This window comes from Diachasma alloeum, unplaced genomic scaffold (assembly GCF_001412515.2).
Source record: "Diachasma alloeum isolate Michigan unplaced genomic scaffold, Dall2.0 Dall_scaffold_00288, whole genome shotgun sequence".
NCBI classification, from domain to species: domain Eukaryota; kingdom Metazoa; phylum Arthropoda; class Insecta; order Hymenoptera; family Braconidae; genus Diachasma; species Diachasma alloeum.
Genome location: NW_021680427.1, coordinates 2,344,017 through 2,362,915, shown reverse-complemented (window position 1 = coordinate 2,362,915; position 18,899 = coordinate 2,344,017). Strand labels below are relative to the sequence as shown.

The following is an 18,899-nucleotide window of genomic DNA, read 5'->3' as shown; positions in this document are numbered from 1 at the left end:
AAAAGATAACTGATATAAAAAAAAAAGATCAGTAGGTGTTGATTTTCAATACGATTTCTTCTGTTGGAAATTTCGTAATAAAAAACAAAAAAAAATCAGCGGAAAAACTTGGAAAATTTATGCACAAGAATTTTAATAAAAAAATCTCAAGAGAATAATTCTCAGAGAGGAGATAAAACCTATTGACTTTTTTCTATAAAATATCTTCTACACGGAGAGAAATATTCAATAAAAATTACGTATCTTTTCCGGAATTCTAGAGCGAAATGTGGTTGTAGGAAATTTTACGGATCTGTCACGGAATTTTTTTCAGAACGTTCCGTAATTTTTATCTGAATCTCCAGTGAAAAATTACGATACCGTCACTTAAATTTTGTGAGTCCATTCCGTAATCGGTGAGTGAATTGAAGTTCCGTAATTTCTACTGAATATTTCTCTCCGTGTAAAAATCGCAGGGAAAAGTTGTGTAATTTCCAAAGGCGATTGACGCAAAAAATGAATAAAATTCCAATAGAATTGTAATGGAATGTTCTTTCCTAGTGCATCGGAGAAATTTTAATTATGAAACAGGTTTTCATAATTTCATATTCATAATTTGAATCCCGTGAAGGAAAACTTGGAGATAAGTCACTCACCCCTGGCACTGTAATGACGTATGGTACTTTAGACTGATCAATAGTCGCTATTTGAACTGTGTAATTATGAGGTAGAAATTTAGGTTTATCCCAGGAGATTGAAAAATCGAAATTAGAGTTGGATGCGCGTTCGTCGGTTACTTGAAGTCCAGTGATTTGATCGGGAGCTGAAAATTCAGTAGGAAAGCCCAAAGGACAATTTTAAAAATCATCTCATTAACGAAATTGTTGTTATGTTCATGCAAAAATTTTTAATGAACTCACGACATCTCGACAAATTCGCGTGGACTTCTAAGCACGTCGGGGTGTCGAATGTCAGTGATATGTTGCGACTACTTTTCGAGCTCCCATTATTTTTTGCAGAGATTATTACTGTGTTATTCTGGTGGTACTCCAAGTTGCGGAGTTTGAAGTTGAATTCTCGGGTCTGAAAATTATTTTCGATGAGAATAATTGTATGCTAATAATGAAGAAATATGTTAATTATTGAGAGACTATTGCACGGAAAAAACACTATATTGAATTGAATATAATAAAATATACTTGATTCAAGTTTATTTTATACTCGAATGGGGGATGAGTGTTTCACTTCGAGGATAATTAGTTCGTATCAGCGTAATAGGGTGAACCAACCAGTGTTCGAACCAGACCAGTAATCGAACTAATTGGTACTTTTTCTATAAAATAAATTAGTAGAAGGTAGAGATGCCTCGCATTATACATGAAAAATAAAATTATGACATTTCCAAATGATATTGTGATGATTGAAAATGTCTAAGTTATCTTATTACCAGCGGAAAAAACAGTTTTCGATGACACGCCGCCAATAGCATATTCCCATTACAGAATACGCATTCCGATTACTGAGTTTTCACACATTTTCAACTTTTTGTATTCATATCATTAATTGTATCGTCAATTAATATCCATAATATTTTTTTCTATTACCTATGGAGATGTACAGGGGAGTTATAATTATTTTTGAATCAATTTTCGACTTGGTTATATTTTTAAATCTACGTCAAAAATAACTGTGACCTTATTCGTTCAAACACTGGATGATTCACCCTATATTATTTCGTTATTATTTCAATGATTATTTCGTATTAAGTGTAATATAAGGGTCAGACACTAAGTGTAATGTAAAATATAAGGGTCAAAAAGTGGGTTCTAGGTGAATTCATCTCGGGCAATTCAACCCAAACAAATTCATCCTAAAACAAATCAATCACATGACAATTTCATCCCAAACATCAAATTCCAATGGAATTTTTTACGGTCACAACAATAATTCAGGGAGGGAAAAATATTAACTTTATTATCACAGTAAAAAACACTAAACACAACATCAAAATCAATCAGATACTTCGCGATTCCCTCCTAGTACTGTTTACACAACCGATCAACGGATTAACAGGAAACATTGCAAAAAAACGGTCAAATCATTCTTATTCATCTCAACTAACATTCGCCAGATAGGCTACAAGTAATAGACCACAGCATCGGTTTACAAAATTCGTACAAAATTTGAAAATTAATCCGGTAAGTCACGCGCTTCAGCCACGCGTATTCTTCATCCAAACAGTAATAAGAGAAAAAAAATGGGATGAAAGTGTGGTGGGATGAATTTTGGGATGAAATTGTTTGGGATGAATTGTCATGGGATGAATTATCCGGGGATGAATTAACCGGATATCCAAAAAAATGAGGGTCGGAGCATTAGATTCGAAAACTGAGGGTCTGAATGTAAAGAAGAAGAAATAAGGGTCAGAAGGTTAGCGTTAAAAAAAGAGGGTCAGAATATTAGGATCACAAAATTAGGGTCAGAATATTCAAAAGTAAAAAAAGTGGGTGTCAGGCAATGAGGATCATATAAGGGCTAAAAGCGGTGATCAAGCATAATATATGACTTATAATTAGCACTTCATTGTCTAACATTCACTTTTTTTATTTTTATATTCTGACCCTAATATTCTGCCCCTCACTTTTCAACCTCCACTTTTTAACCCTTATATTCTGGCACTTAGTGCCTGACTCTTATATTACAATTAAGAGGGCTTGCTACCCTCCCGTTTGATACAAAACAATCATCTTCGAATTGAAAAACTCATTCCCCAATTGAGTATAAAATATACTTGATTCAATTTTTTTTCCGTGTTTAAAATATATTCCCGATTCTTTCAGAGAGATTTTTCAGGCTATTTTACATGAATAGTGCAATTTTTTATTAAAGAAAAAACGACATTAGCTTTTAGAGTTACATAAAAATAATCAATCTCTATTTGATTTTTTCCTGGAGATCTTTGGCATATTTGAAACCCAAAGTTGGATAATTTTCAATATAAATTGAGGTCAAAACCAAACAGATTGTCAAAAAAAAAAAGCCAATAGAACTGCAATGAAATTTCAGGGACAGCTCTAGGCTTGTTAATTAGTCTTTAGAAAGTAACATTGATCAATATTTATTGATCCCTCTCACGGTAAATGGATACATATCAATGATAGATTCATAACTGAAAATAATTGCATTAAATACCGCATTCAAGCTCCCAATCGACAATCCCTCGTCTGCGTGAAATGACAAAACGTCATAAAAACAACTGCGATCTGTTGGAAAAAGAAAAGCGAAAAAAAATCAATCGCCACTCGGTATTGAAAATTTATTCAAAACTGTTACCTTCGCCGGGCGCGAACGCAATTTCAGCCATCAAATGGTCATCGTTCACGTCATCCTGTAAAATATTCTCCACGTAAACCCTAGCCAGCCGCGCCGGTATAATTCCCACTGAAAAATGAATAATTCTGGGTAAACTTGAGATAATGAGGCGAAAGTGATTATTACGATGCTTACATGCAGTTGTCGTGAACCACTCGGTGATTTCTGGTTCGGAGATGACATTTTCGTCAAAATGATGGACAATAAGGCGATAGGGTGTTGCAGGCAAGAGATTTTGGAAAATCGAGAGACTTCCTTCGAGCTAATTAAAACAATCTTATTTATTTTTTTTTTAATAGAAGAGACGCTTTTATTTTTTTCACAAGATCTATGCGCGCGCTCTCGCGCGCGCTGATCTATTCATTTGTTGAAATGAAGAAATGGAATTCATTGAATTTCATTTTCTCATGAATACCTTATAAATATTGATAATGAATCAAAGAGAATTCGACTAATGATTGAAGTGAATAGCGAAGGAGAGTAAAAGAATCTATAAACAATTTTTCATTTTCAATTAATTATCTTTAATTTTTTCAAATAATCGGTCTTCATAAAAGGACAGAATTTATTAATCCCACTGATGATATATATATGTGAAATATATATATATATATGACATGAACAAAAAATTTACCACTGAAGAATTTGAAAATGCCGCGTGTTTTTTTTGGGAATAACTTCGTGTCACATATTGACCAATCAGAATTAAGGATTAGCGGTCAGGCAGTTTCAAGATATTTCGATATAAAACAACTTCACGTTTCTTTCATCTTTAGTAAATAGGATTGTTAACACGCTTCGAGCATAGCTAGGGGAGGGTGGGGTAAAACGGACACTTTAGACTTTTTTAAAATTATTCATAACTCCGAAACAAATTGATCAATTGAGCTCAGTTTAGGCTCGTCACAAAGGGAAAGAATTGTTCTTTGCATTGAAAAGAAAATTATTAAATTTTAGCAACATTTTAACCCCTCATTAACATTTTTAAAAAAGTCAAAAGTGTCCGTTTTACCCCAACCTCCTCTATATCTATTGAGAAAAACGGGGATTTTTTGACACATCCTCGCGTGGTTTATAATTGAACAAGAAATATGATTATTACACGGAAAAAAAAAATTCTAGGAAAATTACTGTGGTAGCACAATGAAATGGGTTCATTTGGACGGACCCGGAAAAATTCCCGTGCCAGCAGCGAAATTTCTGCCGTGCGCTACAGGAATTTTTCCGTCCAAACGAACCCATTTTACCGTGCTGGCACAGTAATTTTTCTGAAATTTTTTTCTCCGTGTAGTTAAAAATGTCCCGTAATTTATCCAGTTGCAGTTGAATTGGATCTTACACTGAGAAAACTAGAGTTTTTTAGAAGGACGTCTTTACTTGTATCAAGAAATTCATGGCTCGAAAATTACCAAGCGTACAATATTTCACACTAAGAAAAAAAATCTTACGTCAAAAATTTTATACTTGTCTGAATGATGAGAGCAATTGGATCATATCAAACGAACGAGTTCTCAAATCAATTCAAGTGGTTTTTGCATTAAAATATTTTAGAATTGAGGCTGAAAAACTAGTAAATGAATTAATTCAATTTTACTTGGTTTGAGAAATCGGTTTCTGGTTATCAAAAAATTGTCCTTATCTTTAGGACAAGTGTAAAATTTGTTGACAAAAGCTTTTTGTTTCTTAGTGCAAAATATTTTGCTATTGAAAATTTTCACGCCACGAGTTTTTTGATATGAGTAAAAACGTACTTCTCGAAAAACTTTTTTTCTCAGTGCAATCGATCGAACACCTCCGATAAATATAATTTTAAGAATTTGTTGCACTCTGTGTAATGTAAATGAATATAGCAGCTCGCATTTTTGCATATTTGAACAATAACCAGCTTTATTTTGAGACTTATGATCTCAAATCGAGACTTTTGAAAATCTTGAAATAAGATTTTCAAATATTTCAAATTGAAACGTTCACAAGTCTCAAGTTGAGACGTTCAAAAATTTCATTTTGAGGCTTTCAAAAGCTTCAAGTTGTGAGTTTTAAACCCTTAAGTTGAGATTTTCAAATGTCTAGAGAAAAACGTTTAAAAGTCGCAAGTTGATAGTTTTAGAAGAACCAAAAAAAAAATTTCAAGTTGAGTTCCGAAAGTTTTAACTTGAAACATTCAAAAGTAACAACTTGAGTCTACGAAAGTCTCAATTGAACCCTTCGAAACTCTCAACTTAAGACTTTCAGGCTTCAAATTAAAGCTTTTGAAAATCTTATTTTAAGATATTTGAAATCTGAAAATAGGGTATTGTTTTTTTGGGTGTGAATTATAATTTGCATTATTTTTCCACAGAGGAAATATCTGTTATCTATTTCAGTCCTAGCTGGATAGAGTAAGCTGCATTTCAAGTTAAAGGGTAACCGAAGGCCAATATTTCCTCAAAATTTTCCAATAAATTTTCTGCTCAAAGTTATTAGTATTTTTTTAACCTAAAGCACATTGCCCTTCACCATCACCTCCCGGAGATTAATGTGCTTCGACTTGTAAAAATATCGATAACTTTGGGCAGGAAATTTGTTGAAAAATTTGGAAAATTGGCCGCATTCTGTTCCCCCTTAAGGATAATATTTTTTGGTTCCCCCACAAAAGTGTGGAGATGTCTCAAAAAATCTCCACATTTTTAAATATATATAACTGCGGTCGAGCCCTGTTAATGTCGTCCGAAGAAAGAGAGGTTGATTTAATTTTTCAATTCGTTACATTTTTCTTCGACTCGTTTGCTATTCAATTGATTAACGACATTTTTAGTTCGATCATTCCTGAGCCGACAGGTGAGAATCTTGTGTGTATAAGAATTCATTGTCTTATGCAAATAGTATTCTCCATACTTATGTGACCACAGAATAGGCAATTCAATTCACAGTCCTCCGTCGATGGTAATTGTTCTGATGATTCATGATCTTTTTATGATAATTGTACATTTTTGTTTTCAATAATGGGTAGCATACTGAGTTGGAAATTTTTTACGCATGAATTCAGTAGCAAAGTAGTCAAAGAAAATGAGTCAATGGAAATAGAGGAAGATTTTTTGATGATTGATTTTGAATTTACGAAAATAGTGAAGTCCTGAGGAAAATGAGGAAATTTTCTTCACAACATCGGGACATTTTCTCGCTTAAGGATGTTCGACACCCTTTTAGCCTAAATTGACGTTGTTTTCATTTTTCTGGCAAATTATCGATGGGAGTGACGTGAAAAAATATACCGATTTTGTGGTTTGTCATTCTTTAATGGCTCACGAAGTTGCGTAGTGGTGCGATAATTTTCATGCGTTTTTTCTACAGTTTTGTGATTCTTTTTAAAAGTTTAGAGAAAACGCAGGAAAATGTTCGCACCACCTTAAAATTTCGTCAGTCATTAAATAATGACAAAACGCAAAAACGTTATATTTTTTCACGTCAATTCCATCATAAGTTTGCCAGAAAAATTAAAAAAACGTGAATTTTGGCAGAAAGGGTGTAGAACATCCTTAAGCCTAGATTAGTCACTCTATGAGGGAAACCCCGCCACGCGTCGTTTTTCTTTAATTATAATTAACTGGCTAACCGGAAACTTGCAAAAAAATTTCACTTTGTCAATTGAAGTGTCTAAAAAATTATAACAGTTTTCCAACAACATATTTCTCAAAATTCCTAAAGTAAATGAATTATTTAGACCAGATGAATTATTTTTCCCCATGTTAAAGTAGCTCTACCCTTCCGGTAAATTCAAAGATTCTTGAAAACGGCAAAAAAACTTCTAGAAAACTCGAATAAATGCGAAATCCTGATTTTTTTCAATTTAATTATCGTTTTGGTCTTTTAAAGAAGAAATGTTTGAAAATCAGGATTTAACCCGGTGTCTTATGTAAAAATCAATATTTCCATTGTAATCAAAGATTAAAATCTGAATTTTTTGACGCGGATACGTCTATGGTTTTAATATGGGGGGTCATTTTTTGAAACGGTCCTTATGTGCACCGCCATCTATTGGAATTCTAGAAAATTCTAGACATTTTGAGGTAATTCGAGAAGTTTCTTGAAATTTCGAAAAAATTCAAGGAGTTTCTAGAAAATTTCAGGGAATTCAAGAAGTTTCTGGAAAGTTCATGAGAATTCTAGGAGTTTCCAGAAAATTTGAGGGAATGCAAGGAGTTTCTAGGGAATTCGAGAAAGAAGGAAAGACGATGGACCTATCCACGTACAATTACAGCTGTATCGAAGATACAGTCGCCTGCAATTTTTCATTAGATGTGAAAAAATGAAAAAAAAATTTGACACCTCATAAAAAATGATCCACCGCTTTGCAAACAAGTTTCATTATTTATTTGAAAGAACGAAATGTTTGAAAATATATCAATATGTCGCGAATTTTTATTTAGATAACTCTGACTGGGTATGAATGTTTTCAAAATTTTCCCATTCAATTTAATTGAAAATATACAAAAGTGTAGCGTATAGCCCGGCCGAACGGTCGAGCTACTTTAAGCTCTCATTGTCAGTAAAATGAATAGGTGAAACGTTAGTGTTTGTTTGTTAGGGACATTCAAGATTAATTGCAATGAGGAATGTGTAAAGGCTCTCGATCATTCCGATAACAAGTCTTTACCGAGATAATTGACGATATGACCACTTATCTACAGATTCTATTTGAATTCTCTAACCACTGAAACTCTCCTCCCCGAGTTGGATATGTCCTCCATCGCAATCAAATAAATCCCAGGATTATGTTTTATCGCGAGGAGATCAACATCTCTACAATGCAATGTAGCGTTGAAATTGGCAGCCTTTGTGGATGTTTTGATTTCTGCAAGAACAAGATTCCAACATTTCTCAAAATTTTTCATCACGAATGTTTGTATTTTTCGCGCAGAATATACTTGCTTTTATGTGAATACTCGTTCTGAAGGCATTCATCTCGACACAGTGCCTGAAAAATAAAGAAAGCAAATATTGAGGGAAACGTGTGACGACATATCAAAGAGATAATATGTTTATTTCATTTATTCCTCCTTTGATTTTTATTTATTTTTCATCGTATACGCTACAGTGGCTGATCATGGCCAACTCGAGAACTCTGCGTTCAGCATCCATTCGCAAGGTAATGCTATTCAGGTAACGGTAAGAGATTCAACGCATTTTTAGATTAATTTTCCATGGAAGAGGTAATGGAAAGATACTTCACAATGTTGCCATTTTATGTTGGCCAAGACCTCACACTCAGTTTTTTTTTAATATCAGATGGAGATGAGTTTGAAGGTCAGCTGTTTCAAGAACTTTATTTATGTAAGAATACAATTCCGTAGCGAAGTGGTAGAACGGTTCAAGTCAATTTTGACTATTAACTAGTTTTTAATGAATATCTCAGAATCTAAGGGAGATAGCAAAATTTTTGTTACATCCTTTTTTGTAGAGCCAATTGAGAGCTACAACAAACGTAATTATGAAAATTTCACTATCTCCCTTGGATTCGGAAATATTCCTCAAAAACTCAACTAGGAGATAAGTGGACTTAAACCATTTTACCACTTCGCTACTGAATTGGTCTGTACACGCACGAAAAAATTCAAGCCGTCAGTAAACGCACGGTTCTATCAGCATTCTTGAGGCGCGCGATGAGAGAATCTCTTATCGACATCTCGTAAGAATAGAGAAATATCACCACATGCAGTACTATTCGGGGTTTAGTTCAGCGGCGCGATAGTCCCCTACCCGTAGCGTACAAGTTACGAACGTCGTTGGTTTCGCCGTAAGCGCTGCGCCGCACATAATGGTAAATTTGAAGGATCTAGGAAAAATCTGAAAAAAATCAAGCGTGATCTAGATCGTATACTTGAAGAAGTCCCGTGAGATTTTTTATGTTCAGTGTTACCCTTACACTGAGAAAAATTTCAATGGTAATTTTAACTGCAAGGGAATTGTCAAAGAAATTATATTTACAGTAACAATAAACGAAAAAATTCAGCCCGTCAGTAAACGCGCAATTCCACCAGCATTCTTGAGGCGCGCGATGAGAGAATCTCTTATCGACATCTCGTAAGGATAGAGAAATATCACCACATGCAGTACTATTCGGGGTTTAGTTCAGCGGCACGCTAGTCCCCTACCCGTAGCGTACAAGTTACGAACGTCGTTGGTTTCGCCGTAAGCGCTGCGCCGCACATAATGGTAAATTTGAAGGATCTAGGAAAAATCTGAAAAAAATCAAGCGTGATCTAGATCGTATACTTGAAGAAGTCCCGTGAGATTTTTTATGTTCAGTGTTACCCTTACACTGAGAAAAATTTCAATGGTAATTTTAACTGCAAGGGAATTGTCAAAGAAATTATATTTACAGTAACAATAAACGAAAAAATTCAGCCCGTCAGTAAACGCGCAATTCCACCAGCATTCTTGAGGCGCGCGATGAGAGAATCTCTTATCGACATCTCGTAAGGATAGAGAAATATCACCACATGCAGTACTATTCGGGGTTTAGTTCAGCGGCACGCTAGTCCCCTACCCGTAGCGTACAAGTTACGAACGTCGTTGGTCGCGCCGTAACCGCTGCGCCGCACATAATGGTAAATTTGAAGGATCTAGGAAAAATCTGAAAAAAATCAAGCGTGATCTAGATCGTATACTTGAAGAAGTCCCGTGAGATTTTTTATGTTCAGTGTTACCCTTACACTGAGAAAAATTTCAATGGTAATTTTAACTGCAAGGGAATTGTCAAAGAAATTATATTTACAGTAACAATAAACGAAAAAATTCAGCCCGTCAGTAAACGCGCAATTCCACCAGCATTCTTGAGGCGCGCGATGAGAGAATCTCTTATCGACATCTCGTAAGGATAGAGAAATATCACCACATGCAGTACTATTCGGGGTTTAGTTCAGCGGCACGCTAGTCCCCTACCCGTAGCGTACAAGTTACGAACGTCGTTGGTCGCGCCGTAACCGCTGCGCCGCACATAATGGTAAATTTGAAGGATCTAGGAAAAATCTGAAAAAAATCAAGCGTGATCTAGATCGTATACTTGAAGAAGTCCCGTGAGATTTTTTATGTTCAGTGTTACCCTTACACTGAGAAAAATTTCAATGGTAATTTTAACTGCAAGGGAATTGTCAAAGAAATTATATTTACAGTAACAATAAACGAAAAAATTCAGCCCGTCAGTAAACGCGCAATTCCACCAGCATTCTTGAGGCGCGCGATGAGAGAATCTCTTATCGACATCTCGTAAGAATAGAGAAATATCACCACATGCAGTACTATTCGGGGTTTAGTTCAGCGGCACGCTAGTCCCCTACCCGTAGCGTACAAGTTACGAACGTCGTTGGTCGCGCCGTAACCGCTGCGCCGCACATAATGGTAAATTTGAAGGATCTAGGAAAAATCTGAAAAAAATCAAGCGTGATCTAGATCGTATACTTGAAGAAGTCCCGTGAGATTTTTTATGTTCAGTGTTACCCTTACACTGAGAAAAATTTCAATGGTAATTTTAACTACAAGGGAATTGTCAAAGAAATTATATTAACAGTAACAATAAACTTTGTAGATTAAACTAGGACTCATCGTTCAATTTACTATGTCAAATAGTGTCAACAACATTATGATGTAATTTTCACTTTAATGTAATAGTTGAATCTACAATGTTTATTGTTACCGTAACTATTATTTTTCTGGCAATTCCCTTGTAGTTGAAATTACCATTGAAATTTCTCTCAGTGTAATCATACATTCAAGCTCAAAGTTGCCATGCTTTTCTGAAAATTCGCCTTATACACGGTACACGACCTGGAGTTTTTCAGTAACAATTTGAAAATCCGGTAAATGTTAAGAAAGAGGGCACCACCACCGATCTTTTTGAAAACTTAACCATCGGATCGGTGGTGGGGCCCTCTTTCTTAACATTTACCGAAAATCTAACTACTTATGATATTGTTACGGAATCGAATGGTTTAATCTATCCTCTTCCCCTCTTTTGTAAAATAAAAGAAAGTTGATTGTCATTTTTCTTAATGTTTTGTAAAGAACTTCATGTCTGATCGATCTTTGCTCCATAAACTATTCTGAAGAACTGTCAATAAATACGCCCCTTTGATTATCCTGAATTATTTCTTCGTCAAATACAACAATATTTTTGGTATTTTGGTATTTTTGGTATTGAGTATAATTTGGAATAATTCTCAATGTTAATAATTGTCAATTCAACATAATTGTAATATTTGGAGATGGATTTGCACCACCTGAGAATGACTGGCCTGGAGAAATACGCCACTAAAAAAATAAATTCTTCTCCCAAGAAAATAATTCCATGGCAAAAGTAATTTTTTTCTCAGTACAGCGCGACCAACGGAGTGTTAAGGTAATTTCTGACCAACATTTTACCCACTGATTTCCCTCGTTTGTTTATAATCCAAAGAAATTATTCTATCGAAATTGCAGAAATACCTTCTAACATATTTCTCGTATGCTCATACATTCCACTCACCTTTGTATCTTACATTGAATTAAAAAAAAAAATTCCATCAACAGAAGACCTCACGTACGTACACGTAACGTCTAATTGGAGAAACTATACGTTAACATAACGTTAAACAAAAAAAGGGTTGCAAGTATTTACCATAAATAACAACGCAATTCAATCTCGTATTATTTAAATTTTACATTTGCATGAAGAATTATCAGTTGTACATTCCACATAGAGAATTCTCCCGCCAACTTTCGTGACGAACATCTGTATTGACTAGTTTATCAGTGAATTTAACTATCGTTTCGCTGGAAATGAGGAGTCATTATTCCTGCTTTACCTATACATTTTCCACCTTCAATGCGTGCTTTCATAGTAAACGCATAAGTAATCACTGTAATCACAGCTCGCAGGTGATTAATGCACATTGATTGATGTTGCACATATTATATCTAACGTTGTTTTCTTTAAATGTAAATTAAGTACTTTGTTTTTCACTTATTAACTATTCCTAATACATTTTGTTCATGATAACGCGTATGAACAAATTTAATATAAAACCTTAGCGAATTCGCTACAAAATTCTAGGGAATTCTCGTTAATTTTTTTTTGCGCAGTTACTATTAGATATTTGATAGGAAAAAAATCAATAGATTGCGATTTTGCTGTTTGAATTTTTCTCTTGCGATTTTTTCTATTAAAATTATTGCACGCATTTTCTAATATTTTTCCGCTATATTTTGTTTTGTTTTGCATTGCAGAATCCGAGCGAAAAAAAAATCAGAAAATTCATGCTCAAGTATTCTTAGAGAAAAAATTTCAAGAGAATATTCATATCGAAAAATCGAAATCTATTGACTTTTCAGTCAGCGCAAAAAACAATTCGATTTTTGACGAGAATTCCCTACAATTGTAATAGAATTCCAATAGAATTCCTAGAAAATTCCAATATAATTTTTTATCGAACTCGTTGATTTTTTCTATTGATTTGTTTCATACGTGAACAACAATGGAAATAGTGATTGCTTTGTACATCGTTTCCCGGGTGTTCGAAAATATATTTCAAATTGTTGTCGTAAGTCATCCTCCTCTTGCATTAATTAATGTACCATTCTTAATGATAATGACGAATGCAAGTAAATATTCATGTCTGTTGAGAAACTGGTGTGGAAAAATTCCGAGGAATGCAACACAGGATTCAACAAACGCAGAATCCCATTAAAAAGATTGATTTCATCATCAACAATCAGGTTTCATCATTTTTGCCGCTTTGAATTTAGAATTGCAGACAATACGTCTGTATTTTTTGTTACATAGTTCAGCAAATGTTATTGGAAAGATTCCCTTTCTTCTGCAATTGATGCAGTACCTTTTTCGTCTAGCAGATTCGCTTGTTCGGATCCATGACCTTGAGTGTCTAAACTATAATGAAAGATCATTGGGTGATTTTCGTATTTATGTGCTCTGAACGGAACTGATAATCGATAAAACATTGGCGCGTTCTATGGCGCGCGTATCCTCTTCAAAGATACAACAGTCATAATTTAAAAAGGCGTTAACAATTCATGTATTCAGCCTCCAATGCTGAATATTTCAACTATTACATACCAGTTTTTAAGCTTTTCTCTGTTGTTTGCTTTTAATAATTCAGTTTATCATGCTTCTCGGTTCTTTGGCTTCTGAATGGAAGAATTGTATTCGTCAATTCCGAAATTTCCTAGTTGTTGTGTCAGGATTACTAATTTTGCGCTTTTGGCGAGCGCTATACACCCACTACGGATCAAAAAACATTTTATGTCATTAGGCCCGATAAACCGCGATTCTAACCGAGCGAAGCGAGACCCAACGACATAAAATAGCATATATCACACGGCGATAAAAGCATTATCTGGCGCCTTTGGCTCGGATTATAAAGTCACATTCGCCAGATAATACTTTTATCCCCTAATGACATAATATACTATCACACACTCGTATCGAAATGTTCTATTTCGAAACAGTAACGAAGCATATTTTTTGTCATACTATGACGTAGTGGGGGTAATGTGTTTTTTTTATGCACAAGTGCGTACAGGGAGAAAAAAATTCCAGAAAAATTATTGTACCAGCACGGTAAAATGGGTTTGTTTGGACGGACCCGGAAAAATTACCGTGCCAGCACGGGAAAATTTTCTGTGCACTGAGAGAAAAATGACAAAGTTCTCAAACAAGTCTTACTTGTGCCAAGAAAATGTTTTTTTGAAAATTATCAAAAAAGAATTTCTTTTGTGCCAGACATGCAGAGTGCGCCGGAATGAAAAACTTTTTTTGAGAAAAAATTGCATTCTCTGTACACGCAAAAAATGTCATTTCTAGCACTACTCCTTCGTTATTCGATATTCCCATACGGATTTTGCTCCCGAAAAATCTTTCTTTTATGCGAAACAAGGGATAGTAGTTTTTCGTTTCAGCTGTCTAATAATCACAGACAAGAAATGAACACTTAAATGAAACAATAATAATGATATGATAGCAATCTTGTGACTTAGGGATAGCATATTTGTTGATAAATTTTCCTCTGTATGAGATATTTCCCTCCTAAAAAGGCACCGTCTGGTGTGAATTATCCCCCTCTTGAGCCAAACATTTCGTTGCTGTCGAAAGCAGAATAATTATTCATGTCTGAAACCTTAAAATTCTGATAAAAACAAATTCTTTTTTGGCAATTTTCAACTACCGATTTTGTTGGCCCAAACAAGACTTGTTTGACAACAAAATCGTGTTTAACGTGTTGGCGTGTTTGTTTTTCCCTCAGTGTGGAGTACGAGAATTTTTCACGGTAAATCCGAGAAAAATTCCTCTAACGCATGGCACAAGTTCCGGTGCTGGCACGGGAATTTTTCCGGGTCCGTCCAAATGAACCTATTTTACCGTGGTACCGCAGTAATTTTTCTGGAATTTTTTTCTCCGTGTAAAGTTCAAGAGCACGCAGTGCGGAAAACAACCGCTTTACGCACACTAAACCGTTCCGAAAAGTGGACTTTTAAGGCAGGTATCACAAAAATTATTATAGACCCCTCGGGCATAAACTTCATCTTCAAAGAATGTGAATACAGTTATTTTACTCAAATTTGAACCGTTCTATCTAATGTACTTAGAGATGCAAAATGACCGTCATTTTTTAGATCGCGTATATGACCAAAAAATGACGGTCTTGTGACGGTCATGTGACGCACAAATTTTCCAACTACAAATGATTGTCACAAATCGTTATGTTATAGATGAAACAAAATAGTTTCATCTATATGGATGGAAAAAAACGTGATTTCCATTTCAAAATGCGGATTAGGCCAATACAAAAGGAATTCAATTGAAAATTGACCGAGAAAAAAATTAAATTTCATCTATATAGATGAAAAATGACTGTCATTTTTTCTTGACAAGTTGTAACAGTCACAGAAGGGGGAGGGGAAATTGTGACAGCCGTCATGAGCGCCTCGTCATGTGACGGTCACATGACCGTCATATTACGGGTCATGTGACGCATTTGCATCTCTAAATGTATTACGTCCACGTTCTCATGTCCATAGCCAGTAGCCGTGATTGACGCAACTGTGTCAACTTATTATGTTACATCGACTGATTACCACGAGCGATATTGAATATTTTTTCTGCTTCCACCTAATGAAAAATGTTACGTGCACAACGAGGACCCATCGTTAAACCACGCTTTCGACATTTCACCATGAAAATGTGGATAGTTTCGAATAATTTCGAAGGTAAATTTCGTTCTTGAAGAAACATTACCTTTTTCGCTTATTTGTTGACACTGCGACATGTATCCAGCATATTTTAGCAGAATGTCGGTACCGGCATTCAGTTTAAAACTCATGTCGTACATTCTATTTTCATTTTTTTGTTTTTTGCCATTTTTTATCAGCAAGGGGGAATCGTATATTTCAGGGCGAGTGTCATGGGGTTTTTTACTCGCGTGGAGTTGGCATCCACGGAGGTGCACGTATGAAAAAATGCCATAGAATTTCCTATAGGATATTCTATAGGATTTCCTATAGAAAATCACACAAGGATCCCTGTAGGAATCCTTTAGGAGGGGAAATCCTATAGGATTTCCGATAGAATCCTATAGTATTTTCTATAGGATTTCCTATAGAATTCACTATAGGATTTTTTCATACGTGATGGGCCTCCTCCGCGGCTTCGAAAATGCCATAGAATGTCCTATAGAATTTCCTATAGAAAATCCTATGGAGAATTCGAACATTTCCAATAGAATTTTTCTGATAGGATTTCCTACAGAATTTACTAGGATTCCCTATAGGATTCCCTATAGGATTCTCTATAGAATTTCCTATTAGATTTATGACCCTAATCCTGATCCTTGTGACCGATTGGTGTCGAGTCTCAATTTTGTTACTTTCCATAGAAACCCCTATAGTGAATTCTATAGGAAATCCTATGGGAGATCCTATAGGATTTTTTCATACGTGATGAGGCCTCCTCTTCACCTTCGGCTCGGACCGGCCAACCGCGCGAGCAAAAAATTCCCATGGCACTAGGTGTGAACGATATTTTTCCGTATAGTGAATTTCAGTTTTACGAGTTTGGGGAAGGGTTAATACCAATCCCCGAACGAGGAAAAGTGAAGATCGGTACGGAAAATCGTTTTTCTTCAGTCGACGTAATACCCTTTTCACTCTGCAGATTCGCGTGTTTTGATCCATGACCTTGAATGTCTAATCTATTGGGTGATTTTCGTATTTATGCGCTCTTAAGGGACTCGATAATCGATAGAACATTTGAGCGTTCAATATCATCTTCAAAGACACAGCAGTGACAATTCAAGAACGTGTTAACAATTCATGTATTCAGCCGCCAATGCTAAATATTTCAACTGTTACATACCGGTTTTTGAACTTTTTCTGTTGTTTGCTTTTAATAATTCAGTTTATCATGCTTCTACGTTCTTTTTTCATTTATTTTTCCACGTCTTTTTTCGATAGCCTGTAGCCATGATCGACGCAACTGTGTCAACTTATTATGTTACATCGACTGATTGTCACGGGTGATATTGAAATTTATTTTTGTTCGAAGTATTGAAAAATGTTACGTATGTAACGCAGACCACTCGTTAAAATACGCATTAGAGATATCACGAAAATGTGGATGGTTTCGAATAATTTCGAAGGCTCTTCCTTGATAAGAAATATTATCTTTTTGGCTTACTTGTTGACACTGCGACATACATCCAGCATATTTTTGCACATCATCCACTGTAAATCCCCTCGTTATACCACATATTAATGAAATCATAAAAATTTTAAAAATCATATTGACAGTCACTATATCATTATTACGATCAATTTACGGTATTCTACGTTAATGCACATGCACTCGCGGATTTTTCATTATTATTATTTATCAAAAATTATAGGGGCACTAATTGATAACAGTTCACATCCACAAAATGTATTTTTTAAACTGTTTAAAACATCAGTGTTGATATCGATATTCAGTTTAAAACACGTGTCGTGCATTTTCACTTTATTTTTTGTTTGTAATTTTGTTTATCGGCAAAGAGCAATAGTGACGTGCAAACACCCGACATTTACTACGAACGATGTATTTCACTATGAACTCGTAGCATTGAGGGGAAGAAAAATTATTGGAGTATTTGAGTGTCACAAGGCATACACTGTCGGCATTTATTTTCAAGATTTATGACTTCACTGCCTGCACACTTTTTGTTAAACTATTTTTGATAAAAGTATGACAATGTGGGGGAAATTGAAAAACGTTACTGCGGTTTGAAAGATATACGGAGGCGGCACGCGAGCGCCGTGACGAATAAAACGAAAATGAATATATTGAATACACAGCGCGCTTTTTGCCTGTTTCCTTTACGCAGACGAACAGGTATACCGGATTTATCTGTACTCGTGAGGTATACGGGATTAATTCGAGACCAGACTAATATTTTACTGATTGGGTGCAGTCTGTGGGTAATTAATGTTATGGGGACATTTTGATTGGAAAATAAAAATTTATTGCAGATTAGGAGAGGCGAGAACGGGTTGTGGACGGAGAATTTGGGAGTTTTTGCTCGATATTTTTTTAACGCGTCGGCTCGGTTCAGGTTTATTCCAGAGGGGAATGAAAAATATTATTATATAATAATAATCCGATAAAATTTTTAGGCTCCAATTCTCTATTTCTGTCATTTATTGTATTCATTCTATAAAAAGAAGGAGAGAAATCGAAGTTATGGGTATTCTTCCGTTATTCGAAAAAATGTGTCGATTTTAAAACTTTCCTGAAACATTGAAAAATTATTTTTTTTAGTTCTTCCCGCCCACTTTTTTATGCATTTTATGAATTTCTTCTCGCTGAGGTATTGATATTCCTCCCAAGCAGCATAGTTCTGGAGGGTATTTGCAAGTATACCAAAAAGGCTGTCTACCCAAGTAGCAAACCTTGCGAAAGATATCTGAAAGTATACCAAAAAGGCTGACTAATGTCTTTCCAAAAAGTATCTTGCAGTCATACGATAACTTTTAGTTAACTTCTAGGTAATTTCTAGACACAAGTTACGTTTTTGGACAGACATTAGACAGCCTTTTTGGTATACTTTCAGATATCTTTCGCAAGGTTTGCTACTTGGGCTCTAATACTTGAAGAAAAAAAGTGATTCGAAGTCCCGGCCGATATAAAAGAAGAAAATAGTATATTTCGTAACGAGTGCAAAAAAGTGTTTTTTGGCGAGTGGGAGGTTTATATCACGAGCCGAAGGCGAGTGAAATAATCCCACGAGCTAAAAAACATTTTTTCACGAGTTACGAACAATATTTTTCATCACAATGTGGCGGAAATTGGACTTTTAGGCACGCGGAGCGTGCCGAAAAGTTCACTTTTCGTCACAGCGTGATGAAAAAAAACATTTTCTAGCGATTATTCCTTTCTGATTCACTCTTCATTTCATTTTCGTAATAATAATAATTGAAATCGGACTATAGGAATGATAATTCATAGTTAACAAATGCACATTTGAGGAGCCTTGTTCGACTCGATTTTC

At 35.2% G+C, this 18,899-nt stretch overlaps 1 protein-coding gene across 2 annotated transcripts in view; it reads right to left on the bottom strand.

Annotated features, from left to right (window-relative positions):
* The window catches only part of LOC107038798 (tyrosine-protein kinase receptor torso), a 30,451-nt gene extending 12,789 nt beyond the window's left edge, over positions 1-17,662 (bottom strand). For both annotated transcript variants that reach the window (XM_015258080.2, XM_015258081.2), the window contains exons 1-7: positions 17,054-17,662; positions 8,040-8,305; positions 3,487-3,613; positions 3,313-3,420; positions 3,172-3,242; positions 900-1,062; positions 636-802 (exon numbers count right to left, since the gene is read on the bottom strand). In XM_015258080.2, coding sequence (XP_015113566.1) covers positions 636-802; positions 900-1,062; positions 3,172-3,242; positions 3,313-3,420; positions 3,487-3,613; positions 8,040-8,222 — 819 coding nt within the window. In that variant the 5' untranslated portion in view covers positions 8,223-8,305; positions 17,054-17,662. The remainder of the gene's footprint in view (positions 1-635; positions 803-899; positions 1,063-3,171; positions 3,243-3,312; positions 3,421-3,486; positions 3,614-8,039; positions 8,306-17,053) is intronic.
* Positions 17,663-18,899: the final 1,237 nt, after the last annotated feature.